The sequence below is a fragment of the Physeter macrocephalus genome, chromosome 7, assembly GCF_002837175.3.
Source record: "Physeter macrocephalus isolate SW-GA chromosome 7, ASM283717v5, whole genome shotgun sequence".
In the NCBI taxonomy this organism is placed as follows: Eukaryota; Metazoa; Chordata; class Mammalia; order Artiodactyla; family Physeteridae; genus Physeter; species Physeter macrocephalus.
In genome coordinates this window covers 156,880,333-156,908,324 of record NC_041220.1, presented here as the reverse complement: position 1 = coordinate 156,908,324, position 27,992 = coordinate 156,880,333, and the positions used below count along the sequence as shown (strand labels likewise).

The following is a 27,992-nucleotide window of genomic DNA, read 5'->3' as shown; positions in this document are numbered from 1 at the left end:
GAAAGGTGTTTCCAAGAATGATACAGAAACCTACAAGCAATAAGGAGAAATATTCATCAAACATGCAAATTAAGAACTTATATGTGGCGTGAAATAGCAAAGTCAAAAGACAAATGATACACTGGAAACAGCTATTTGGCATAATACAGAGACAGAGGACTAATCTTCATAAACATCAAAGAGTTTTTACAAATCAGTAAGAAAACAGAAAAACAGGGCAAGACAGGGACGAAGTTCACAGGAAAATTTTTCAATGTTGAATAAACATGAACAAAATTATAAATAAATGCAAATTAATACTACAACAGAAAGATCGTATTTTCCCGATAAGTGTATTACCAAAGTTTTCATCTTAGCACTCTTAAGTGTCAGCAAGGCAGCGGGGAAGCAGGCGTGCTCTTTCTCTTGGGAGGGAAATTAGTCAGTGTTTACGGATATTCAAAATGCCAAGTGCCCTTTCACCTAGTCATGCCACCTCTCTGAATTTACACAGCTATACTTTCCCAAAAGGGTGTAGCACCGCACGCCGCATGCTTCTAATAGCAAAAACCAAGCGATGAAACAATAAAATCTCCATCAACAGGGGGTTAATTAAATACATTCTAAAAAATAATTAGTCCAAGTACACGGCTAGAGAAAGATATATTGGTGGATAAAGAAAGCAAATTGCACAACAGGATCTATAACATGATCCCATGTATATGTTTTAATTACATATAGACTTTGACACCTGTGAACTAAGTTCTGGTAGGATAAACAAGACACTCTTCTTTCTAGTTACCAGCAGAAGGTGAAATTAGAGAATATGAACAGAAATTCCTACTCTTCTTTTACTTCATACTCTTCTGAATAGTTCAAAAATTATTTTTCTTTTTGGCCACGCCGTGCAGCTTGTGAGATCCTCGTTCCCCGACCAGGGATCAAACCCAGGCCCCTGGGAGTGGAAGCACAGAGTCCTAACCACTGGACCGCCAGGAAATTTGCTGAAACTTCTTTTTCTTAAGTCCTGAGTATAAATTTTAGAAGTTTTCACTTTCTTGGAACAGATGAATGGACTTCTGCATCAGCCAAGTTAAGGGCTTATTTTTCTTTTCTACTGAAGATACTACAATATACTGTTCTCTTAAATCGAAGTATAGTTGATTGACAATGTTAATTTCTGCTGTTATTTTGTTATTTATTTGTTATTTATCCACTCCATATATAATAGCTCACATCTGCTCAGCCCAGCCTCCCAGTCCATCCCTCTCCCATCCCCTCCCCCTTGGCCACCACAAGTCTGTTCCCTATGTCTGTGAGTCTGTTTCATAGATATGTGGACTCTAAAATGACACAAATGAACCTACAAGTGATATCATACAATATACTCTTTTACTTCCCCTACTGTAGATATAAACTCTGTTCCTTCATATTCATTGCCTTGCAACTCTTCTGTCTCACCCACCCCTCTTCTTCTGACCATTTCCTGGCAGCCTGTTCTCACCTCATCCCTTCCTGCTGTCATGCTGAGGCCAGATCTTGGCTCCCTCTATGGACAAAGGTCAACGTTTGGCAGAAATCTTCAAGATCCTGCAGGAGGTCATCTTTGGCGGTGTGCTCTTCCACCTCACCATTTCTAAGGCTGTTGCCTTTTTCCAGTTCTGCAGTGCTTTCTGCAGGCCCCTAATTAGTTCCACTCCCCCTCTCTCCCCTCCACACCCCCCACCCAAGAAGGATACGTCTAGTCTCCTCCTTTATCCAGTCATTTATTTATATCAGTATGGACTCCTGTTTTATACCTTGGTAATTATAATTCATGTGTAATTCTACAACTCACTGATAAAACCCACTCTTTTATTTTGTTGCTCCAATTGTTCCAGCTTCGGCCTCTGGGAGCACTTTCATCGTGGGTTTTTGTCTTAAGCACTTCCTTCGGTTCTAGCACTGTAAGGGGCTCCAGGCTCATCTTGCATAGTCTCTGCTCCACTCCTGGAATCAACCGCTGCTCCAAGGAGCCCTGGTTCCTATTATTATGGAATGGTATTAGAAACCGAATCTTAGTAGTGCAAACTGGGCTCGAGGTGTGCTCCTTGCAACTGGGGTGTCACTGCTTCCAGCCCCTCAGCCTAGACAGCAAGGAAATACAAATGTACACTAACCTGGACACACAAACATAGCTGTAAGTATCTCTATGTATCATCTGTATCTATATTAAGCTAAATATGAGTTCATACTAATGTCTCCAACTAAGCCACTACCATCTGGATCATCCTAGCCTCCTTCCCTTGTTTATCTGTAAATTCCCACTCCAGCAGTGAACACCTGGCTCCCGCCCTCTTCTATCCACTTACTTAATTGTTCAATTCCAGCATACATGTATCATGGTTTCAGAATTGGTAACCAGCACGCCCATGAGAAATAACTCTCACCTTGAATACACAGCCTATGTACAGTTCCTTCCATCTTTCGTCTTAGTCTTCATTCCTTTCCAAAGTTAGATAGCTCAGCATATTTTTTCCCCACCCCCTTCAGTGAGATTACTAGTTAGATTGTTTTGTCACAGTCCACATTCCATCCTGAGATCACCTGACCTCCTAAATTTGCATACGTGAAGGCTTGCTCTTTGCACAGTTCTACAGGTTTTAGGCAAATGTCTAGTGCCATGTATCATACCATTACAGGTATCGTAAGAATACTTACACCACCCTAAAAAAAAATTCCTGCGCTTCACCTCTTCAACCTCCTACCCCTTCCCTCCAAATCCCTAGCAACCACTGATGTGTTTACTATCCCTACAGCTTTGCCTTTTCCAGAATGTCACATAAATGGAATCATATAGCACGTAGCCTTTTCAGACAGGCTTCTTACATTAACAATACACATTTGTGATTCATTTCTCTTTGCATGGCTTGGTAGCTCATTCCTCTTAGCTGAATAGTATTTCCCTGTCTGGAAGTAACACAGCTTGTTTATCCATTCAGCTACCAAATAACATCTTGGTTGTTCCCAATTTCTGGCAATTATGAATAAAGTTGCTACAAACATTCACGTGCAGGTGTCTGTGTGGACCTAAGTTTTCAAGTCACTTGGGTAAATACCTAAGACAATGACTGTTGGATTGTGTGGTAAGACTAGGTTTAGTTTTGTAAGAAACCACCAAACTGGGCTTCCCTGGTGGCGCAGTGGTTAAGAATCCGCCCGCCAATGCAGGGGACATGGGTTCGAGCCCTGGTCTGGGAGGATCCCACATGCCGCGGAGCAACTAAGCCCGCGAGCCACAACTGCTGAAGCCCACGCGCCTAGAGCCCATGCTCCGCAACAAGAGAAGCCACTGCAGTGAGAAGCCCGCACACCGCAACGAAAAGTGGCCCCCGCTCGACACAACTAAAGAAAGCCCGTGCGCAGCAACGAAGACCCAATGCAGCCAAAAATAAATAAATTAAAAAAAAAAAACCCACCAAGCTCTCTCCCCAGGTGGCTGTACCATTTGGCATTTCCACTAGCAATGAGTGACAGTTCCTATTGCCCCACATCCTTACCAGCATTTAGTGTTGAAGGTGTTCTGGATTTTGGCCATGTTATCTCATTTTTGGTTTTTTTGTTTTTTGTTTTTGTGGTACACGGCCCTCTCACTGCCGTGGCCTCTCCCGTTGCGGAGCACAGGCTCCGGACACGCAGGCTCAGTGGCCATGGATCACAGGCCCAGCCGCTCCGCGGCATGTGGGATCTGCCCGGATCGGGGCACGAACCCATGTCCCCTGCATCGGCAGGCGGACTCTCAACCACCGCGCCACCAGGGAAGCCCTCATTTTTCTTTTAATTTGCGTGTCTCTAACAAATAACGTGCAGCATCTTTTCATATGCTTATTTGCCGCCTGTATATCTTCCTTGGAGAGCTATCTGTTCAGATCCTTTGCCCCTTTTTTAACTGACTTATCTCTTTAGTGTCGAGTTTGCAGAGTTCTGTGTATTTTTGATGCAAGTCCTTTATTGGATGTCTTTTGCCAATACCCTCTCCCAGTCTGTAATCTGTCTTTTCACTTTCATAGAGCAGATGTTTTTAAATTTTAATAAAGTCTAACTGGTCTATTTTTTCTTTCATGTGTCATGCTTTTGGTATTATAGCTCATGGCCAAACAGCAGGTCACAAAGATTTTCTATGTTTTCTTCCAGAAGTTTTATGTTTTACATTTAGATATATGATTCGTTTTCAGTTAATTTTTGTGTAAGGTCTGCATCCAGGTTCATATCTTGTGCATATCAATGTCCAACTGTTCCAGCACCACTTGTTGAAAAGACTATATTTCCTCCATTGAATTGCCTGTGTTAAAGGCTAGTTGACTATGTTTGTGTAGACCTATTTCTGGGCTCTCTCTTCTGTCCCACTGATCTACCTATCTATCTATCTATCCTTTTGCCAATCACAGGCAAGGATTTTAACTTCCAGAAAGAAAAGAGCCAGTGTCCAAATTCTCTGGCCAGCTATTTTCTGGGTATCATCATCTTTGAAAGGAAAAATAGGGGTGGGAAGGATGTGTGAGTGGAATCTAGGGGAAAAGTACTGTAACCATGCAACAGATCAGCACCCTCAAAGTATAGACACAGTAAGGTAAGACCAAAGATCTCTGTCAGGGAATACACAAGTTAGGTACAAAACATCTTCTTACATGTTTTCTGATGGTCTCAGTCTCTTAATGGGGAGCCACCAATTTTTAAATCATTTCATTTTAACAGTAGCTGCTTTACTGTTAGCCAAGAATTCTATCCAAACTATGTCATTAGGATGCATGACATGTCTGCAACTCAGTTTTTCTGAGTTTCAGAAATTTTACTAGGATGCTGGGTAAAGCTGGTAAGAAATGTTAGCCAGATGTCTTTCTGAACTAGAAAGATTTAAAGACTGCTTAAAGATGAAAAGCTATTTTTAATAGCATAAATACCTATGAATAAATGGATTATTTCTTAATATACCTTCAAGCCCTAAATTCCTTTCTGAAATAGTTACACTACAGACAGCAGCTATTTACTTAGAACTGTGCTGTCCAACGGGACAGTCACTAGTCACGTGTAGCTACTTAAATTAAAAACTCAGTTCCTCAGTCACACTAGCCACATTTCAAATGCTCAATAGCCCCATGTGGCTAGTGGCTACCGTATCAGGCAACACACATACAGACATTCCCATCACAGAGTTACACTAAACAGCACAGCCATAGAATCTACAACCTAGGGTCACCTACCATCCTCAACTTCGGTAAGGATGACCTACTTTGCAGGTGATCTAGAATGTCTTGTGATCCATATATTATACATAGGATGGATAAACAACAAGGTCCTACTATAGAGCACAAGGAACTATATCCAATATCCTGTGATAAATCTATAATGAAAAAGAATATGAAAAAGAGTATATATGTATAATACAGACATTCCCATCACAGAGTTACACTAAACAGCACAGCCATAGAATCTACAACCTAGGGTCACCTACCATCCTCAACTTCGGTAAGGATGACCTACTTTGCAGGTGATCTAGAATGTCTTGTGATCCATATATTATACATAGGATGGATAAACAACAAGGTCCTACTATAGAGCACAAGGAACTATATCCAATATCCTGTGATAAACCATAATGGAAAAGAATATGAAAAAGAATGTACATGTATGTATAACGGAATCCCTTAGCTGTACAGCAGAAATTAACAACACTGTAGGTCAACTATACTTCAATAATACAGTAAAATAAAAACAGAATGTCTTTTGATCCAATTTACTTACCCTCTGCTAACATTACTCCCGGGAGACCAGGCAGTTAAGTCACAGAATCATGACTGGCAGAAAGTAGGTACTCAAGCGTTTGCCAAATGGCAAGTCCTGAATTAATGTCGCAGCAGGGATGGTAGCAATGCTGGCAACAGACAAAATCAAGGAGCACACTAACACAAAAAGGCCATTACATGATGTTACGGATTTTTTGGAAAAGATCTAAACAACAACTAAGCTGGTAACTTGCCTGTAACGCATATGCTCAGACTACCAAGTCCATCATCAAGTCCGGCCTGTGGCCTGTCACCCACAGCAGTTGTAAAGGGAAAAAACCTCAGCTTCCCTCCTTCTGTGTAGGGAAAAACCTACCTCTTCCCTCCCATCTCTCCCCTCCCTGTGAGCCCCTTGACTTTTACACAGAACACTTCACAACACTTACTTCCGACACTCCTGGTCACCCAGTGTGTGGGGCTTTTCCTCACACCAAGCCATTCTCTGCGACACCGGGTGGGTGGCCTACACTTGAACTCAATTCTGACACTGTCCACCTGGAGGCAGCATCCGACCCCATGGGTTAAGGGCCTCAGTCCCACACTGACCACCCCCTGCCACCATTCCTATACATTCTTCAGGTGCCAGTCACACGCCCAGGTTGTCACCTATGCTTCTGAGCAACTGGCTATACATAGGAGGTTCCCACAACCTCCTCCTTGGGCTTCATTAAGGTATCAGAACAGCTCACAAAACTCAGGGAAACACTTTCTTATGTTTACCAGTTTATTAAAGGATATGATAGGGGGCTTCCCTGGTGGTGCAGTGGTTGAGAATCCGCCTGCCAATACAGGGGACATGGGTTCAAGCCCTGGTCCAGGAAGATCCCACATGCCGCGGAGCAACTAAGCCCGTGTGCCACAACTACTGAGCCTGTGCTCTAGAGCCCGCGAGCCACAACTACTGAGTCCGTGTGCCACATCCTAAAGCCCACGTGCCTAGAGCCCGCGCTCCGCAATGAGAAGCCACCACAACGAGAAGCCCATGCACTGCAACAAAGAGTAGACCCCGCTCACCGCAACGAGAGAAAGCCCACGTGCAGCAGCGAAGACCCAACACGGCCAAAAATAAATAAAATAAATTTATATACAATAAAGGGATATGATAAAGGATCCAGTTGAACAGCTAAACAGAAGAGATACACAGGGCGAGGTACATGTGGGAAGGAGCCCGGAGCTTCTATGCCCTCTCTAGGTGTGCCAATCTCCTAGCACCTGCATGTGTTCACCAACCTGGAAGGTCTCCGAACCCCATACTTTTGGGATTTATGGAGGCTTCATCACACATTCATGATCGATTATTCACAAAAATGATCGATTATTCATTTTCAGTCCTCCTCCCTTCAATAGAATGGGGAGCAAAGCTGAAAATCTCAAGCTTCTAATCATGGCTTGGTCTTTCCAGTGACCAGCCCTCATCCAGGAGCCATCCAGGGACCCACGTAGTGTTGGCTCATTCAAACACAAGACACTCCTATCACCCAGGAAATTACAAGGGTTTCAGGAGACCTGTGTCAAGAATGGAGGTCAAAGACCAATACTAGAACAAGATATACTCCTTGTGTTCTTATCACTTAGGAAATTACAAGGATTTGGGGAGCTGTGTGCCAGGGACTGGGGCAGAGACCAATATACACATTTTCTATTATCTCAGACTAGTTATGGACTCTTTGAAGGTTATTATCAAGGCCAAAATTAAAGCAATTTATCAGGTCTATATAAACAATTTTTAAAAAGCACATTACCGAACAGATATTTCATTCTTTAAGCCAATATTAATACAATACTCTATATATTGTACTTAGGGGCCTATCTAGGATACAAAGATAGTGGCCTAAACATTATTTGTTTTTATTTTGGAAATGTTCCAAACAGTGGGTATCTCTACAAAGACCAGCTTTCAGTCTGTTTGTAGGGCTCTTAATGCTGTCTCTAGTTTTCTCATTTGAGTAATAGCGATTTTAAAAGGTTAAAATTTGGGGGAAAGGATCCACATTTGTAAAACAGATGAATTGTTCTATTTAAAAAGGTATTGTCAGCAAGGAAAAAAGTCAAATGATTCAATTCAAATTCCCTGTTCTTCCACCTGAAAATTATTAGTTTCATACTTTTATACAAAACAATACATAACAAAAATGTTCCTATTCTCTACAAAGATGAAGGCTCCTACCTTTTTGGTTTTCTTTATCAAATCCTGAAACCTGTTAAAAGAAAATATTTTACCTTTATTCAACTATTCATTTATTATTAACAAACCAAAGCAGGTTACAAAAACGAAACAATCCTACCAGTGATTTATAGAGACTGGATTCAGGGTTGATTTTAATGAGTTGTAATAGATCCTGCATAGTAAATACCTTAAAAAAAAAAAAAAAAGTACACAGATTTTAACATCAATGTGTAAGTGATATATTCCGAAACATCCCAATTTAAGACTAAAAATCATGGTTCAGACTAAATAAGATTATAACTATGCTAATAATGTAACACGTAAGCTTTCTTATATTAAGTTACAATAAACGCTGCAGTCAAAAGGATAAAATTTTTCTCTTGATCACGTAATTAACCTCCAAATAATTCACATCAAAAATGATGTGCCTAACAGAAATAACAGAAAGGGTTAATGCCTTACAGATAAGAAACACTTAAACATCTGAGGCACCGATGAATATATGAGCGCATTCCACGGTTTTTCAAATGCAATGACATTTTAAAATTACTACTGCTTCAAAATGTAAATAAACTAAGTTGGTACTATCTTTACAACTACAAAATGTTTAAAACTATTTTACATACACATGTGGTCAAAGAGTTTGAGTATTCTAAGTAAACAATACATACTACAGAAATACATGCTGTGTCTACCCTGAGAACATTGTTACCATCTACAATTAGTTTTCCATTAAAGAATATTCTGCACAGTATTTTAGAGTATAGAAACCTTTAAGTGTGTGAACTAGATAATCACTGCTATAACCATATAATTGACACATTATTCATTCTAGAAGCAAAATTATGAAATGTAATTAGAAAGTTAGAAGGATCAACAAAGAATTCCTAATGCTGGTAAAATCTGATTGTTAATGAATAAATACAGCATATTTAAATTTTAAGTTTTTCCAATAATAACACTGCTGTTCTCTTAAAACAGCTGAATACCACACTTCTGGACAATTATGGCCAAGATAAAGAGTAAAAACATAGGGACAACCCCAAGACTCAACCCTAATGTAAACTATGGACTTCAGGTGATAATGATGTGCCAATGTAGGTTCACTGAACGTAAAAATGTACAGAGTAAAAACTGTTGATAGCAGGGGAGGCCTGAACGTGTGGGGTTACGGAGCAGATGGGCAATCTCCCTTTCTGCTCATTTTCGCCGTGAAACTGCACTGCTCTAAAAAATTAAATCTATTAAAAAAAAAACAGGGAAAGCTTGCTATATCTGCCTTTAAAATAACCAAGTGTGACTAATATGTTCAGTGGTTGGTGGAAAGATACTTACAATAATTAGGAAAGTGGTAAAAGGTGTTCTAATATTTAAGAACCCCACAGGTTTTCAAAAGTTACTTAACCCTCACTTCTTTTATGTCATCACAAAGACGACAAATATCTGAAGAGATTGTAGCATACCGAAGACGGCACAGTGTACATCTAGATTTACTGCCCTGCATTGCCACTTACAAATCATGTGACCTTGAGCAAATCACCCCACCTCTCCAGACTCTGGATCCTCATCTGTAATACACGTACCACCTGCAGAGTGACCAGCAGTGCCAGCCTCACAACAGACATTCAACATAAATGGCAGTTTTGCGTCCTCAGACTACATGGAGTGTCAGATCACTTCTAGCTCCAAAACATCACAATTTTATACAGACAAATCGCGATACCAAGGAATTGGTAACAATGTCGGATTGCATACTCCTTTGTCACATTATAACAGATACATGATGTGATTTCAAAGATAAACAAGAAAGGGACCCAGCTAGCCAAGGAGCACTTAGCTATTATCTGAGGGAGAAGCTGTTAACAGAAAATTCAGAGACAGAAAAGCAAAGATGTTACCTTTTCTTTGGCCAAACCACTTTCGGGAAAGAAGACAGAAAGTGAACATTCATAGCCACATCTCTGTAAGTGATCTGCCACTAGAGAGTTGGAAGCTCCTATTAAGAGGGAGCTCCCTTCCACTGAGACAGACAGGGACTGCACGTCGCCACTCAGTACAGGGTTCATCAGTTCGTGAATTAGCTGGTTTCGGAGTTGCGTCTAGATCAAATACAAAATGAAACAACAGAGAAAAAAAAATTTCAGCAGGATTTTTTTCCACTGGTGGGACACAGACTTGTCACATGAATTAGAATCCTTCCTTTTGTTTCCAGAATGGTTCTAAATCCATGGTCACAAGTTAGGAACCTTCCCCTGGACACTCTGTCTTACCCTGTGAGACAAGCAGCCCAGTGGGTTCTAGAAAGAGTAGCTTGCTTTCACCAGCTTCCAAGTGAGCTGGTGGTGAGCCAGAACATGGTGAAACTAACTTCGCTTCCCTATGAGCCCAGTTCAGCAACTTTTCATAGGGGTGCCAAATACAGGAGAAAACTCTGCTACTTCCTCACCTCTCTGCAAATTGTTGGAGAATACGAAAATAATACTGGGTTAAATATATTCAAGTATATTGCTCAAAATAAAATTAGGTTCCCAAAAGGGAAATAGTATACACAAGAGAAAAATCAGTAAACCCAAAAAAGGCTTATTAAGATTCACTTTCATGTGGACTATTTACAATTCTACACGTTATGAAATATAATAATTTTCCCCTATTTTATAAATGAGGAAATTTAGGCTCAAGGTGGCTAATTTTCTCAGTTATAATACCAGTGTTATTATTCATTTTGGTTTTAAAAAAGTACCCTAATCAAACTGCTGGATATTTGTTCCAATTTATTTTGCACATAGTCTGAAACATACAATTGGGTGGAGCTTAAGAGTACACTGCCTAGATTCATGGGGTTCAGCAGTAAATAACATCTAAGGAATTGTTATTAACAGAATACAAACAAGAAACAAATAATGTTCTCGTTACATCTCTTTCTTCTATCCTTTAGCTAAAGAGAATGTACTGATTCTATATATAGTTCTATATTAGTATAGAACAGAACTTATATGCGTATCTAAAATCCTATAGTACTGGGCATATATCCAGAGAAAACCATAATTCAAAAAAGACACATGCACCCCAATGTTCACTGCAGCACTATTTACAACAGCCAGGTCATGGAAGCAACCTAAATGCCCACCAACAGATGAATGGATAAAGATGTGGCACATATATACAATGGAATACTACTCAGCCATAAAAAGGAATGAAATTGGGTCATTTGTAGAGATGTGGATGTATCTAGAGACTGTCATACAGAGTGAAGTCAGAAAGAGAAAAACAAATATCGTATATTAACGCATGTATGTGGAACCTAGAAAAATGGTACAGATGAACCGGTTTGCAGGGCAGAAGTCGAGACACAGATGTAGAGAACAAATGTATGGACACCAAGGGGGGAAAGTGGCCAGGGGGTGGGGTGGTGGTGGGATGAATTGGGAGATTGGGATTGACATGGATACAGTGATATGTATAAAATAGATGACTAATAAGAACCTGCTGTATAAAAAACTAAGATTCAAAAATTCAAAAATAAAAATAAAAAATCCTAGAGTAAAAAACACCTTTACACTAAACAGAATATATATGCTTTGCCTCATCTGATACGGTTAAGTAACTGAAAAGAGAAAACTAAAGCCTCCTCCACCAGTAAAATTTAGTGGTTTAATTAAATTTGTAACATAGTAACAAAGAAATATACTTAGATTCAGCTTAATTAACAAAAGGATTTAGGGTGTCTTGCTAACAAGTACTGAAATGGCTAAGAATTAAATGAGGGATTTAAGCAGAGTAAAAGGAAGAGTAGCAAACAGTGGAATGACATTACAGATGAATTTCCATCTTGACACACCCAAAAAGCATGCCATCTAGCACTTGCTGGAAGGAATCCAAAAACTGGCAGGGGGCTTTCCAGCAGCCAGTGCCAAGAGGGAAATCTATTCAGAATTAAAGCTTGCAACGTCCCTAAGACAGAAGTAAGGACAGAGCCCTCACCCCAAGTTGTGCCTATGAAAACTTCTCCCCCCAAAACCATAAGGGAGTTCAGGTTTGAGCATGAGCCACCTGTTTTCCTTGCTTCGCCCTGCAATAAACCTTTCTTTGCTCAAAAAAAGAAAGAAAGAAGACCAATTATTGTGGGGGGAGGGGAAGCAGGAGACACAAGCCTTAGGGACCCGGAACCCTCAGCACATCTCTCAGCAATTGACAGAGCAGACTCAAACTAAGGAAAAAGAAGATTTTTCATGAACTTCATTTACCAGATACCCATATGACTCTGTACTTAATCATAAACACAAATTCCTTCCACACACCCAAAGAGAAAGTGAATTAGGCCACTCAAAACTTCAATGAATTGTAAAAATTAGAACTCACTCAGGTCATTAAACTGAGAAACTAAATTAGCTCAGACTGAGAAAGTAAAAATCTCCCTTGCCAAAATGCCCCCTGCCATCGCTCACGCTAGAATAACAAACTGAATGGCCAGCTGCAAACAAGAAACAGAATTTCTCCTTAGGATAGGCTGCACCTGTAAAGTGAACAAGGCTAGCATAATCCTGATACCAAAGCCTAACAACGATAGCTCAAAATGGATAATGATAGGTCATTATCAACTGGACTATAGACATGAAGTAAACCCCTACCAAACCAAACCCAAAGGACAGTAAAAGAACAAACACCATGCCCAGATGGGAGAACCATTCCGCCTAAGAAAGTGGACTAATGCGTGATATACTACAACTAATTTCAGGTGGGTTAAGGAATTAACCGTAAAAAACAGCCTTTTTAAAAACTTTAAAAAAATGAATATTCACTCTCAGTGGAAAATGCCTGAGAATAATCAGCACAAAAACGTAAACAATAGACTTGACCACATAAAAATGTAACTTCAGTATTTTTAGAGCCAAATTAAAATTGAAGACAGACAGTATTGTCACAAAAATGGAAAAAAAGATTAAGCTTCCATTCAAGGACTCGTATCAATAAGAAAACACTAGCACCCTAGGAAAAAAAAGCGGGCAAGGGGAACGTGAACCACCAATCCATGGAAAACATACAAATGGCCAGAAAATATATGCAACCTCACTGACAAACAAAAGAAAGAATGTTAAAATAATAGAATTTCTCAGTCTTAGATTGGTTTAAAACATGTCATGATCATAATATTGGAGAGAGACGTGCATTCTCAAACTGCTGGTGGAATATAAACTGAAGTTGACCCTCGAACCACCGGGGGTTAGGAGCCCCCTCCATATCCCCAGTTTTGCATCGGTAGATGCAACCAACCACAGACAGTGTAGTATTGTAGTAGGTATGTATTGAAAAAAGTCCACATATAAGTGGACCTGAGCAGTTCAAACCCGTGTTGTTCAAGGGTCAGCTATATTACAACCTTTCTAAAACAAGACGTGTATACCAAGAACGTTACAAACGTTCACACCCTTTGATTCATTAATACCACTTCATCTATCCTAGGCAAAAAGTGAGAGATGCAATTGAAGGAATGTGTAAAACCTGGTTATAACCCAAATATTCAATAACGGGAATGCTGCATAAATTACCCATATGTCCAAAGATGAGCCCGGTGTCAATGAAAATGAGGATTTCAAGACACATTTAAGGACACAGGAAAATGCTCACCATATAACAGTAAAGAGGATACACAAATACACACAACATTATGCCAATTGGTACTTGTATTAGAGATGACTTCTCTTGTATGCTTTTCTATACTTCAGATAAGTTTGAAGTATTTTTCAGATGAGTCTGAAGTATTTTTAAGTTACAAAAACAATGGAGACAAAAAAAATTTTCCTTAATTTCCCATTTTAAGTGTAAAATGGTCTTTTGAAATGTATATAGTAATGAAAACAATTTGAGCTAATCCCACTCCTTGCTGTTAATTCATACATGAAAGTGTACTAAGAAATATCTGCTGCTCAAGTATTTATACCTTTCACTATATTTTAAAGAAGAAATTCCTCATTTCCCCCAATTTTTCTACAGTAAGCACTCCCTTCATGTTTTCTATATGGTAACAATACCCTCTATTCAAATTTGAGTATTACAAAACCACTTATTAACTCAGGAACCTGTAAGCCAAGTCTTTAAAACAAACCTAACCTTACTAAAATGTCTTTGTTTTACGATTTAAGAGTTACACAGGAAGAGAGCAGTGTAATTCACCAATACAATCTGTGTATCATGCTATTTTTAAAACCCAAGACATGGATGTATTTACATGTGGACTACCTGTTACAGGTTACACTTGCAAAATTTAGGTAACAAATATGCCTGAAAGTGATACCTTCAGAGAGTCCAGTATACCCCGATCCTTAAACGTCTGGTACAGCTTTTTGCGCAGCTCATCTTGACTCAACACGTCAGATTTGGGGAGCATGGTGGACTAGAAGAGAAAACGGTTACGGGTTACCTGGCGGGCAGAAGGGACGTGAATTTCTGAAGACGGGTCGGTGGCCTCCAAGGAAGCCAAAGGCGGTTTAACGGAAACAAAGGCTTCACTTCCGCCCGCCCTGAGGAGGGGGCAGATGTAGCTACCTGAGGTATCAGGTGTCAGCTTCCTCCCGAACCCTCCCCACTGTGCCCGGAGTTGGAGCCCGAGACCGGGGTGCAAGCCCAGGCCTAAGGGAATCCCTGGTCGGAGAGCCCTGCCGCTGTCCCAGAAAAACGGAACAAGCTGAACTCCGAACTAAGAACTCAGGCAGAGACACGCACTTCCTTTCTCCGCGGTTCTGATAGGTGGGCGTGGTTGTGTCCCACGCGGGACTCTCACTGGCGGCTGGAGGGCTGAGACCGGAGACAGAAGGCCAGAGAAGGCGCGGCACCAGCCGGAGTTCGAACCGCTCAGACCTGATGCCAACCCTCCCCGAGGTCCTCCAAGCCTAGCCGCCCTGGTCTGGAGCGTTACAGCGCAAGCCCGGAGCTGCGCCGCCGCGCTGCGGTTGGAAGCTCCGCCCACTATCGCGAGAGCGCAACGGCGGAGTCTCGCGAGGGCTTCTTGCGGAGTCCCTTCGCGAGTTGCGGAACGCGGGTCTCGGCCGCGGCAACTGACTGGGCGTTTCCGTTCCCGGCGTCTCGCGCAGGTAGGGAATGGAGCGAGTGGGCGGCTGGCGCTCCGGGACTCTGGGGGATGTCCCCAGCCCCTCGGGATCCGAGTGTTGGCCCTGTCTCTCCCCTCTGCCCCGGGGCCGGCTGAGCTCTTCACAGCCCACCGGGCCAGTCCACACCGCGATTCAACCTGCAAACGTCCACCTGCTCGGGGGCTTTGCTTCTTGTACCTTTCACTGGATCATTCAGCTCACCCCGGGTTTCTTAACCGCGGCATTATTGCCGTTTGGAGCCGGAAAATGCTTTCCGTTGTGGGGCTGTCCTGTGTACTGCAGGATGTTGAGCAACCATTCCTGGTTTCTACCCCATAGATGCCAGTAGCACCTGCTCTCCCCCGCCCCCGGTTCTGATAACCATGAATGTCTCCGGACCTTGCCACGTGTCCTCTGGGAAGCAAAATTACCCCTGGTTGAAAACCAGGGAGCTAAACTTTGAGTACCCATCGTTGTACGTGCTGTGAAGATAGGTGAGCCGGGTCCCCCAGATACTTAAATCTAATTAGAAAGAAAAGGAACCAGCCTCTCGAGAAGCAATAATGAAAACATTACAGCCAGAGAATTGACTAAGACCTCAGATGCATTGTAGACTGGGTAAAGATTTTAGAAAAAGTGGACGGAGATGGACATGCGTGGGCACATCTCTGAAAAGTGTGACTTCATCAGGGCCTTGTTGGGTTGGATTTGGAGGGTGGGGAAAAAGCATGCGAGGAAGGGGGAACAAAAATAAAAAAGGGAATAAAAAAAAAAAAAAAATCAGGACCCTTTCCAGAGCAGTGAGGCATCTGGCCTGACTCCAGAGCCCCATGCTGTGGGTATAAGGTATCTAAGCCCCATGAGGACAAAATTGGGCCAGCGATGGTTTTGTGAACAGCACTGATGAGTACGATGAATCTTCACCCCTGGCCGTGAAAGGCTTAGAGAGTTTAAGAGGCATCAAGAGTGACAGGGCTTCCATAGGAGGTAGAGAGCGTGTAGGTTGCTGTTGGGAAATACCTGGAGAAGGAGGAATTTGGGTGGGCTTTGAAAGATGGGTGAGGTTTACACATGGAATCGGGGAGAGTATTCCAGGCATGAAGAGACAAATAAATCTGGAGTGGACACAATCAGTTGGGGAGAAAAAAAGTATACCAGTCCACTGTAGCCAGCGTAGAGCAATGAGGTTGAGAAAAGCTGTACAGAGCAACGTGGGACTACATTTTTGATACTGGTCCTTGATCCCTGTAGATGAGAAACATTAAGGCTTTTGAGCAGAATAGTGAGATGATGAAAAATGTTCTAAGAAGATGTTAATGTTGCAAGTACTGTTAAATAAAAACACATCTGTGCCTGAAGACCCTCTTACCCCCAACCTTTGGTGCCCAAATTGAATAGATTTAATGTCCCAAAGCCAGCATAACCTCACTTATGGTGAGGTAGAGGAATTGCTTTTAATATTTATAGGAAAAATGTCCTATTAGAGAACTAGGTTAGTCTTCCAGCCCCAGATCTATGGAACAACTGAAGCCACTGCTGTTGGGAGCGCAGGGACGTTTCCAGAAGTTCCTCTCTAGAGGCTGTAAAGAGGTTTGCTGTAAAAATGGGTGGTTTTGGAACTGGCATCCGTGAGTTGTCTCGGAGGGGCCTTCTAAGCTCATTGGGTTCATCCTCCCACTCTGGCACTACTAGTGGTCTTCCAGCCTCCCCTTAACACACTTCTAGTGATCGGGGGGTGTCACTTCACAAGGCAGCCTGATAGTTCTTTAATTGTTACAAAGTTCTCAATTATATTGACCCAAATGTCTTTCCATGTAACCTCAAAGGAACAGCCCTAGGCTTGGCCTCTGGAACAGTTTGGAATAAGTCTGTCTAGTTCAGAGCTAGCAAATACTTGGCACTCCCATAGGCACTGCCCTCTCCCAAACCCGTAGCAGATGTGGGTAACTGATCACAGCAGTCTTTCCCCATGACCACCCTTAGTCTCAGAATCTTTCGCAGCACCAGTTCCTGGCCTTCACTGCTAGTTGATTAGAATGGGCTCATGGGAAAAAACCCATTTGCCATCCCTAGTCAAATCCCTTCCCATTAGACAGCATCGTATTTAAAGACTGCATCGTAGCCCACTGCCCCCGCAAAAAATGTCTCCTCCCGCCCCCGGTTTAAACATCCTCAGTTCCTTCAGTAGCTTTTGTCTCGTTTCCAGAGCATTCCCTAGGCTAGATGCGTCCCTCCTCCCAGCACACACAGTTCAGAGTTAATGATTTTAAAATGTGATTCCCAGAACTGAGCATGTCCCCCAGAGATGGTATTATTAGTGATGAGGACATCATCTTCTCTTAATGCAGCCTAGAATTGCATTCGCTTTTTCGGCCACTGTATCAGATTGCCGCCTCCGATTTAGCTGGCAATAAATGAAAACCGGTTCTCACAGATGAGCTGCTCTTATACTAGGTTTCCAGCATCCTATTGTTGTGCGGTTGATTTAAGCCCAAGTACAGGACTTTATTTCAAATCCTTTTACAGTCTATCCTGTTCATGTCACCTATTTCTCCTAGCCGTGGAGATCTTTTGAATCCTAACTTTAGCCTTCTAATAAATTAGGTGCCCTTAGCATGTTACCTTTGGGTGTGGTAAACTGGCTTCATCTCAGTTACTGATGCAAACCTTGGGCTGGACTAGGTTAAGGTCAACCTCAAAGGCTCCCTAGAGACCCCATGCTGTCGACTGACACGGAGCACTTTAACATTCCAGTCAGCCCTGCACTGTCCCTCCTTCAGCAGAGAACGAGCACTTCCTGGGCCCCGGCACTGCTGTGGGCTCTGGGGGTACCACAGGCTATCATCCAGGCTACAGGTCTCCCCTGGGTTAGGTAGAGAACCACAGGACTTCAGAAAGTGACTCACCGTCTCCGTATTTCCCTTCCTCAACAGCGAGCGTAGGTCTGACATAACTTGTTCTCCTAGAACAAGGGAGTCGTAACCCACTCTTTTTGTCTAGGGATTCACATTAAATGACTTAGTTTGTCATAAAAGCTCCCAGCATGGTGTCTGACTGAAGACAGGCATTTAATACCCATTTCTGTTGGTGTTTTAATCTCTTCGGAAGTACTCAGACTGGGAGGCAGGCCTCTTTGTTTCTCAAAGTTGGAATGACAGTTACTGGCTCTTTTCTGTTCCTGTGATTTCTCAAACGTCACTGACCAGTAGTTATACCGTCAGTTGTCAACCCAACTGTTTCTTTAACATACCTGTCTTGGGGTTCACAGCCTGCCTAACCTAACTGCTTCCACACTTGCCGTGAGATAATCATTCTTCGAGAAAACAAGTTTAGCACACCTGTGTCCCGGGTTATTTATGTACCAGGTGCCTCAACTAATTGACCTTTCTCCCTTGCTTTTCCCCGTGGTAGCCTGAAAGCCTTCCACACATTTCAGCTTGTTTTGGGCTTTTGCCCTTCTGATGCTAGCCTCACAGGTTTCTGGTCCCATTTTTACGTTCATTACTAGTTAGTGCCCTCCTTCTTACATGCTGTACACGGTCTTTTCAGGGAAATCCAGACCTCCTTGTTCATTTCTTTAGCTACCTCTCTCAAAAGCAGCTCAAGGCACTCTAGCCACCACAGACAGCTGTTTTCACCACAGATGGGAGTCCTGGCTCCCCTCCCTTCAGCCAACAAGTCCTGCCCTTATAAGGGAGGATTTCTTCATTGGTACTTTAACAACTATGGCAACTTCTCACAACCGTGCTGTTCATCACCCAGACACAGCATTCATCAATCAGGCCCCTGAGGCCCCGAGGGCCTCGGCACTGGAACTTTCAGAAGGTTCTCATCCTTGTTGAGGAGAGTTAATCCCCCCAACGCCTCTCTTTCCTGCATTCCCTCTCCTATATTCCAGCAGTATCCCCCACGCCCCACACACACACTGCCCAAACGACGGCCCCCTCCTCACAGGTCCTTTCGGCAAGGGGGCGGAAGGGCTGTGTTAGCCGTAGAGGATACTTGCTGGAAAAACCCAGCCCCAGCCCCAGCCGCTGTTCTCTTCCATCCTCTCATCCCCCTACTGCTACCAGTGGCTTCACCTCGACGCACCATGGCCCGCCCTCCCCCCGCTTGCCACAGGGCTCTGAAACCCGCGTCCCATGGAAAATAAACTCATTTTGTCCCCAGTCTCTATAGAATGCACCTTCTACCTTATTGCTGACACTTCCTCGAGTATTTCCTTTTTTCTTATACCTGCAGGTTTTTTTCAGCTTTGACATGTGTTAGTTTCCTACTGTGCCCATAACACATTACCACAAATTTACTGGCTTAAAACGACACAAATTTATCATCTTACAGTTCTGTAGCATACACATCCAACACGGGTCTCACTGGGCTGAAATCCCCTCTGGAGGCTCTCGGGAAGAATCGGTTTCTTTGTCCTTTCCAGCTTCTAAAGGCCGCCCGCATTCCTTGGCGCATGACGCCTTCCTCCATCTTCAAAGCCAGCAATGTTGTATCCCCGTAGCGACCCTTCCACAACCACGCTTCCCCCCTGACTTTCCTCTGGCGCCGCCCTCTTCCACTTTTAAAGACCCTTGTAATTACATTGGGCCCACCTGAGTAGCCCAGGATCCTCGCCCTATCTGAAGATCAGCTGACGAGCAGCCTTAGTTCCATCTGCAGCCTTAACGCCCTTTGCCATGTGTTGAATAGATTAACATTCACAGGTTCCCGAGATTAGGATGTGGACATCTTGGTGGGGCTCGGGGGAGCCAGACTTGGCTACCACCACACGTTCAAAACTGACCTGTTCATTTTCATCCCTCTTCCTTCCCTTTCTTATTTCCGTTCTCAGTGAATAAATAGGTTCATCATCTTGATATTCTGCTTCGTCACCTCAGCCAGACATTTTGGAAACATGCTCGATTCTTCCCGCAGCTCCCCAGTTTAATCCGTTGCCAAGCTCTGTGTGATTGCCTCCATACCTCGAGACCTTGCAGACGCTTGAAGGGCCCCTGTTTTAGGTGATGGAAAAATTGAGCAGGTGTAGATCATCTCCATCCTCGCAGAAAGTTCCCTATATCAGACAGCACGGAATTCTAGAGCGTGTCTCACCTCTGCTGACCACCTAGGCAGAGAAGCCCCAAGTATTAAATGACTGTGGACATTCCCTTCCTGAGACAAAATGGTTATGTTCTCCTGCGGCTTCCTCTTCTTCCACTACACCTTTCAGCTTTTCCTTGTCAGAATGGAATCGAGAGCTGCATACCTTCTTCAGCTGTGTGTGAAATCGCACGATTGGCAGCTCTGGTTCTGCGTAGCTGAGCAGTTTGTGATCGACCCTTTATGCGGTATTTCCTGCAGTTGCCTTTCTGTTTATCCTCACGCTGTTCTTAGGATGTGCTTGTCTCCCAGACACGGGTCTCCGTATAGGGTTGAGTGGGTCTGGGGGCAGGCGGGGAGGAGGGTAATCTTCCTTATACATATATTGTCTCTTGCTGCTTCTAAATGTGTGTAGGGGGAGAAGCATCTTCCGTACAGTACTTTTTATTTCCCCCGCTGCTGCTTAAATGTTTGTGCTGAAGAAAGCGAGCCCTTCCCTCGGCAAACTCCAGCTATGAGACCTATTCCGGCAAGACTGAATGATGTCACTGTTTACTTGGTTAACATTTCAGGCTCGCAACCCTCTTCCCCTCACTTGTGCTTGAGAATCAAGCCAGTTCTAGTTTTGCAGAGCTTTTGTATCACTCCTGCCTGTCTTTGTTGTCCAGTTTTACTTTTTGGGTCTTTTTCTCATCTTTCCCCTTTTTCTGTAAAGGGCCAGATGGTCTCTGTGGCGACCACCGCACTCTGCCACTGTAGGGCAGGAGCAGCCTTAGATGGCAGCGAGAGGACGGACCAGGCCAGATTGGGCCCGCAGGCCGTAGTGTGCCAACCGCAGCCCCAAGTAACCTTTCAAATCTGACTCACTTCATCATGCCACAAGTCTCCTATCTTCCTTTTCTGCCAGTCACGGCCTTCCAATTCCAGAGTGAAAGGGGCCAGCCGTGCCGTGATTTCCTCTACAAAATGTTGTACTCATCAGGAAATACATTTCCGAGGTCTTCAGATGTCGTCGCGTGGAAGTCCCAGTGAGGCTCGATGGGCCCTGGGTTCGGACACACCTTACTGTACGCTCCCAGTGAAGCAGATCCCCACCCCGTGAGGGGGCCTTCCTAGGCCCCACGTCTCCACGTGCCTGCACTCATGTCGCTAGAGCTAGATGTGAACCTAGCTTGTCTGATTCCAAAGACCTTGTATGAAAAATGCATACATAAATGCATCCGCCCGTCTGTCCGTCCATCCATCCAGATTTCAATTGTGCTAAACGCCTCAGAATCACTGATTTCTCCCCCACCCCCCCACTTTCTGTTTTATTCCTGTAGCAAACCTATTAACCCTCGTTCCAAGACCTCTTAATGACTCAGAATGTCTTCCTTTTGGATTATGACTTCTTCCATCTCTTCTAGAGTACAAAACTGTTTCTTCCTCTCTCATAAATGGTGTTTGAAGAGGCATATAACAGGCTCTTTTATGTGCAGAGTTACATTCACAGCATAGACCCTTCAGGTGGGAATACAAGTACCACACAGTCTGTAGCTGACTGCTGTAGGAGCTCTCCTTTCTGTAAAGGACACGCGCTAGACTGGTTCTTAGCTTCCTTGGAAGCATCCTTCCTGAAAATTTCTAAGGCAAGTCAGTTATCTCCTCATCAGCACCCAGGTGTTACTGCCAATGCTGAGTGATCTAGTCCAAGTTTAAGCCAGCTTACCCTAAATGTTCCACACTTTCAGATCATAAGAATGTTGTTCTTATGATTTCATATTATAGGTCTTCCAGTTTCCCTATGAAAATGTAGTAGTGGATTCTCCAAGACATATCACAGATAAAGAATTTGTATCATCCAAAAGCCATGTATCTACAGTGGCATACTGGAAAGCATGCTGAGCTTAGGGGCCACCTCCTCTGCAATTCAGGTTTAAGTTAAAAAAAAAAAAAAAAGGAGTTCGTCACTTCCTGGTTTTTGGTTTTCAGTATTAAGCACTAAAAATATGTGTTATTTTCATTTAATTAGGAGCTATATATTGAAGACAATGTCTGGAAGCTTCTACTTTGTCATTGTTGGTCACCATGATAATCCAGTTTTTGAAATGGAGTTTTTGCCAGCTGGAAAAGCAGAATCCAAAGTGCGTATGGAACCTTAAACAATTCCATAACAATCGTTCTGTTGTTGTAACGATAATGGTGTGATGTGATTTTAGAACTGCAAGAGATCTGGACAGATGAGGTCACTACGAACCCAGCACAACTAAATGAGGCTTGCTCTGCAGTCCCACAGGTTGATAGAAGCCAGCCAGAAGCATCCTCTGAATTGTTTGTTCGTGCTCTAATTCAGCACACACTTAGCACGCACTAGCAGATGCCCTGGGTCTCCTCTTCCTGGTCCTCAGTTCCCTGTGTCACCCCCTGTGAAGGCGGCTCCTTGAGCACATAGAAACATAGCTCACCTGCAGTGGCTCTGCAGGAGGAGGTGGTGCTGCCCTGAAATGCCAGGAAAGTCCCCTCTGTCCCCATGAGTCACCTTTTTCAGCAGGACATATGTGCTAGATCCACTTACCCTGGGAGGGTTAAAAGAGACCCCGACTTACATGTCCTCCTGCTGCCCCTGAGATGGTGGCCTTTTTCGGCGACCCCTACGTGGCACCCACTGGTCGCATGGTGCCCTCGTGCTCTCCTCTCCAGTGACGCCACCCCACCTTCTTGCTGTCAAGAGTGGTTCCCGAAAAACAGGCTTCAAGAACATGTTGCCACTGAGAGTAAACAGAGCCATAGAGTCTCGGCTCTGGAAGGGACTCAGCATAGCTGGTCCCTTCCATCTCCCTGTACAAGTGCATATTCCAAAACAATTGCTGACAGGTTATGCTATGTTTCTCCCCACGTCCAAAAATAGGCTTGAATGTCCCTTAAGACAGGGACTGATGTTTGAAATTAGTTGTGATGTGTAATGTCCAGTGTAAGACGCTTTTCAACTATTCAGATCTTGCCACTAAGATATGATAGAAATCCAAGGTATTATCCTAGCAGGTGTTGTTGCTACATTATTTTCCCACATTCACATGAGCACACTGCTCGTTAAAACCTGGATGTGCGGCATCCCTGCAGCAGTAGTTGCTTTGTGTGGTATACGGCTACTGACAGTTTCTCTCACTCCAGTGGCCTCGTGGTAGGCGAAGCAGCGCATGTAAAAATAGTGTCGCATGACTTGATCTTCTTTCACCTGCTACCACTCACCTTCGTAAACCATTTCTACAGTTTTCTTCTAATGTCTCAAGATTGATCATCAGTGTAAAGGAAAACACTACTGTGAGCCAGACAAAACACATCCATTTCTCTGAGGATTAAATTAGCTTCGTCACGGTGCCGTGAGTGAAGTATAAACATGCTTTACCTACGTGAGGGATTCCAGGGCAACTTGGCCGCCCAGTCACGGGAACAGCCTCCTCAGCAAGGAAGCTATGTTCGTTTCCTAGGGCCGGTGTCACAGAGTACCAGAAACTGCGTGCCTTAGAACAGAAATGTTTTGTCTCACAGATGGGGAGGCCTGAAGTCTGAGATCAAGCTGTCAGCAGGGCCGTGCCCATCCAGAGGCGCTAGGGAAGGTCTGTTCCAGGCCTTTCTCCCAGCTTCTGGCAGTTCTCGGCTTGTGGCAGCAGAACTCCAGTCCTCTCGTGCCATTCTCCCTGCGTGCGCGACTGTCTCCAGATTTCCCCCTTTTACAAATACATCAGTCATTGGATTAGGGACCCATTCAACCGTAGCATGACCTCATGGTAACTAATTACATCTGCAACGACCCTCTTTCCAAATACGGCCACATTCTAAGGTACTGAGGGTTAGGACTGCAACACAGGGATTGGGGGAGGGGGCACAAATTCAACCTGTAACAGAGGTGTTCTTTGAAAACTGCATTTTGAAAGTAAGAATTCCACAGGAGTGAGACTGCATTCCAGGTTATGAATTCCTTCTGCACATTCTGCTGGGACAGTCCCACCTTCTTCAGTTAGGCCTTTACAGTCCATGAAAAGGGCACCCCCGGCTTTGACAGGACCACCTGGCGCTGTCGGCACAGGGGACTGTACGCAGCTGGGGCTGAGCCTGGCCGCCTGCCACTTCCAGGTCCCCTGCCATGTGAGCTCCCTCTACCTCAAGACGGCCTGTGCCAGGCTGTCTCCACGGCTCACCGGGTGTCACCGCACACACGAAGCCCCGCCTCCTACCCCCAGCCCCAGCCCACCTTGTTTTTTTCCTGTCTTCCTCCTCTAAAAAGATGCAAGCTTCTCGAAAGCAGGATCTGAGCTGGGGGGAGGGGAGGAATGGGGAGGGGGAGAAAAACAAACAAACAAAAAAAGCAGGATCTACTTTTTTTTTTTCTTAATGTAGTATCCTTTTTTCACATGCTTAAATGGTTACAGAACTTGGTAACTTCCTTCTTGCAAAATTTTAAAAATATAGTTTCTTGGACACATTTCATTTACTAAGTAATTGGCTGTTTCTATTTATTGAGTTTTCGATACCAGATTAGAGAATAGAAAATAATGTGAAAGCATTGAAGACCTCTGTCAGTCTCATGACAATAATCGAAGTAAAAGCAGAAAGCTTCCCCCCGCACCCCAGAAAGCTGTGTCTAGAATTTGCAGAGTGAACGGTGGCTGTTCTTGACGCTGTAAGGAAATGTTAACCTGGTGCTGCTTGCTGCCACCTAGGACGATCACCGCCATCTGAACCAGTTCATAGCTCACGCGGCTCTCGACCTCGTAGATGAGAACATGTGGCTGTCAAACAACATGTACTTGAAGACGGTGGACAAGTTCAACGAGTGGTTTGTTTCAGCATTCGTCACTGCGGGTCATATCCTTACCTGTTTAATAAAGAGCTCTAACAAAGGGTTGGGGTAACAGACTAGACCAACGTGGGACCTAGATGCCAGGTTCTGAGTCTGTGGACTGCAAAATATTAGGTAAACATTGCCACTTTCGGGGCTTTTATTTTTTTAGGGGGAAAAAACACCTTTTGTTTAACAGAAAATTTTAACACCAAGTCTCGGATATAAAGTTAAGGTTCATCTGAACCATATCAATGGTGATTTTATTTTGTAGTTATTTTCTAACTTAAAAAGATTATGTTCTCTTCAAGATAAAACTAACCTAACTTTGAACCCAGTTTACGGATTCACCTTTTCCATCGCAAAATACACTGCATGTGACTCATTTGAAGAATAATGTATTGACTGATCGCTTTTCAGTTTTCATTTCTAAAGAAGATTATACCTTAATTATTTCACATATGAGATTTATTATGCTGCATGACATCAGGCAAGAAGACGGGATAAAGAACTTCTTTACTGATGTCTATGATTTATATATAAAGGTATGGTATGCTCTGTACCTTGTAAAATCTGGTCATAAAAGAGATTCCAACTTTGGCAGGACACTGGCCTGTTGAGGCAGCCCCCTTAGACCGCACAGCTCTCCTCTCAGCAGAGCTCTCCTCCAGCAGGACCGTTCCGGCAGCTCCCTCATCAGGCAGGTCTCTGCCACCAGCTTAACACGTATGCAGGACAACAACTCGTAGTTATTTTTAAATCGGTTTCATTCTCCCCCTTTTGGTGCATGTAGTTGATTTTATGAGGGAACCCTAAAGCGAGAGACAGAAGCAGTCTGTATAAGGGAAGTTGCTTCATAATTTTAATGTAAAATGTTTTCCATCTACTTAATAAGTTAGTTACAGTGCAATGAACGTAGATCATAAACAGGAAGTGATTCATGTATTATCAAAGTCACTCAAGGAGAAAGGGGCCGCGCGCGTTTCTTGATACTCATTTGGAAAAAATGAAATACTAATAAGATACGAGTGGTTAAACTGCAGTACTGACAGTATATTCTTAGTAATTTAAACATTCTCTATTGGACGAGATTTTTTGCATATCAGCACAGTTAACAATCAGTATTCCTAGTCAGAAGTAGCAAATAATATTTAGCCCTCTTATAAAGATGGACAACATCAAGTGATTAAGGTGTAAAAGTTGGTAACTCCTTTCCTATTTGTGATTCCATCCAGTACTAATTTTCCCTCACACATATTATGATATACTCATGACATCTGAGAAACTGATCACTCACTTTGTGTTAAAGGAGAGTATTAAAAACCTGATTGTTAAAAACTACCACACAAGAGTAACTTTTAAAAGCAGTGTGGTATAACTTTTCCTCCACTCTGAGCATATCAGAGTTTTAGTGTGTTTTATATAGCCAAAGGGCCTACCGGATGAATCCACAGCTTGATAATGAACGTTGAATGCAGCTGTATTTCACACACACGGCGGATCCCGGGAGTTGGTTTTGCTCACACAGGCAGCACTTACCATACGTGCCACCATGGGTTTTGCCACAGGTACTTCCCTTAAACACCAGGACAGAAATTTCCTTAAGGGGCTGTTAATATTTAACAGTGGAACATCTTCATTAAAACTTAAAAATGTGGTCTTCAGACTTTTGCTTTGAATGTGTTTAATGACTTAATTTAAAACTTTAAAAGATTTTCCCTTTAGAGACTTATGATGTCAGCCTTTTTACTTTGACAAGCTCACCTTAATACTTTCTTCTCTTCTAGTTTGCAATGAATCCATTTTATGAACCCAATTCTCCTATTCGATCAAGCGCATTTGACAGGAAAGTTCAGTTTCTTGGGAAGAAACACCTTTTAAGCTGAATGCAAAAAATTCGCAAGTAAACAGTGTCACTACAATGGGGTGTACGCAGGAATGTGTACATTGTAAGTAACTTGATTAAACAGCATGGAAAAGTTTTAGTTGTAGTCTCAATTTATCTAAAACTAATGAAATTGCTTTTATATTTAAAAATAGTATATTCAGTTTCTCATGATTATCAACACATTGATATTTGCTTGTGAACAGTGTTATTTATGAAGAGCTCTTTATCAGGAAGCTTGAAATATTTTTATTTTAAAAACTGAGAATAAGCTTTTACTTTCCTCATTCGGATAGCTTGATCTTGTTGTAACAATGCAGAACCAAATGTCATCGTCAAGATTTGGTAGGCAGATTTAAAACCAAAAGCTTCTGCAGTAGGGAATGAAGTTGATAGCACATACACGGGTTTATTTATACATCTAGAGATGTTATGAAAACGTATAGGTAGTATACACAGAAGTAGTATAGGTACACTAAGAAGCCAAGAAGCCAGAGCAGACAGCTTTGCAGTGCCACATGCCACAGGCCTGCCCCTGTCGGAGACTGGGAACAGTGATCCTGCTGTAATCCTAGAATCCTGGATCCATGTTTGTAAAGTGGGAGGCTAGGACCAAAGTGACAGGTTATGTTCTTATGTTTCCTTTCCCTCAGACAGTAAACTAAAGATTAAGTGAACCCGTTGAAAGCTGTACTAGTAAAAAGTTGTAAGGCAGTTTTAGAATTGTAAACAAAGAAAAGCTTGCATCACATTAACACTTGCGCTCTTGGCCATCTTGGCCATTTAGGCTGTATACCGGAGGGGGCAGGAGTAGCCTCTTTTTTGTACTGTAACACCGTGGGATCTTACAGTAAACCAGTAAATGTCCATTGAAAAGCAAGTAATATAACCGCGTATTTTCTGTGCTAATTGTGAGCACTTGAAGAATTTTGTTCTATTCTGAATAACCTGAGCAAGTAATTCTAAGTTTGGTCTTGTATCTTAGTGTGAAGTTGCTAGTGTAATTTTTTTTACCATATTTATTTGATTTCCTAAATAAAGATGTTCGTCCAAGGGCTTCCCTGGTGGCGCAGTGGTTCAGAATCCGCCTGTCGATGCAGGGGACACGGGTTCGTGCCCCGGTCCGGGAAGATCCCACATGCCGTGG

At 43.1% G+C, this 27,992-nt stretch overlaps 2 protein-coding genes across 4 annotated transcripts in view; one reads left to right on the top strand and one right to left on the bottom strand.

The window, feature by feature from the left end:
- The window catches only part of OFD1 (OFD1 centriole and centriolar satellite protein), a 72,582-nt gene extending 57,763 nt beyond the window's left edge, over positions 1-14,819 (bottom strand). Inside the window, exons 1-5 of one of the 3 annotated variants that reach the window (XM_024115466.3) lie at positions 14,689-14,819; positions 14,261-14,359; positions 9,867-10,067; positions 8,087-8,155; positions 7,969-7,999 (exon numbers count right to left, since the gene is read on the bottom strand). In XM_024115466.3, the coding sequence (XP_023971234.1) occupies positions 7,969-7,999; positions 8,087-8,155; positions 9,867-10,067; positions 14,261-14,353 (394 nt within the window). In that variant the 5' untranslated portion in view covers positions 14,354-14,359; positions 14,689-14,819. Of the gene's footprint in view, positions 1-7,968; positions 8,000-8,086; positions 8,156-9,866; positions 10,068-14,260; positions 14,360-14,511; positions 14,664-14,688 lie in introns of those variants that run through there. The other 2 variants (XM_024115467.3, XM_055086320.1) reach the window with 2 other exon arrangements.
- Positions 14,820-14,940: 121 nt separating this feature from the next.
- On the top strand, positions 14,941-26,941 carry TRAPPC2 (trafficking protein particle complex subunit 2). The gene is made up of 5 exons (XM_055086322.1): positions 14,941-15,056; positions 22,153-22,264; positions 24,842-24,990; positions 25,424-25,505; positions 26,748-26,941. The coding sequence occupies exons 2-5, from the start codon at positions 22,172-22,174 to the stop codon at positions 26,844-26,846; spliced, it is 423 nt and encodes a 140-aa protein (XP_054942297.1). The 5' UTR covers positions 14,941-15,056; positions 22,153-22,171; the 3' UTR covers positions 26,847-26,941.
- Positions 26,942-27,992: the final 1,051 nt, after the last annotated feature.

Excerpts from the sequence above, each read along its gene's own strand:
- TRAPPC2 (XM_055086322.1), top strand. The coding sequence starts at position 22,172 with ATGTCTGGAAGCTTCTACTTTGTCATTGTTGGTCACCATGATAATCCA. Across the intron at positions 24,991-25,423 it reads TTCGTCACTGCGGGTCATAT|GAGATTTATTATGCTGCATG; the intron begins CCTTACCTGTTT and ends TATTTCACATAT. Across the intron at positions 25,506-26,747 it reads TCTATGATTTATATATAAAG|TTTGCAATGAATCCATTTTA; the intron begins GTATGGTATGCT and ends CTTCTCTTCTAG.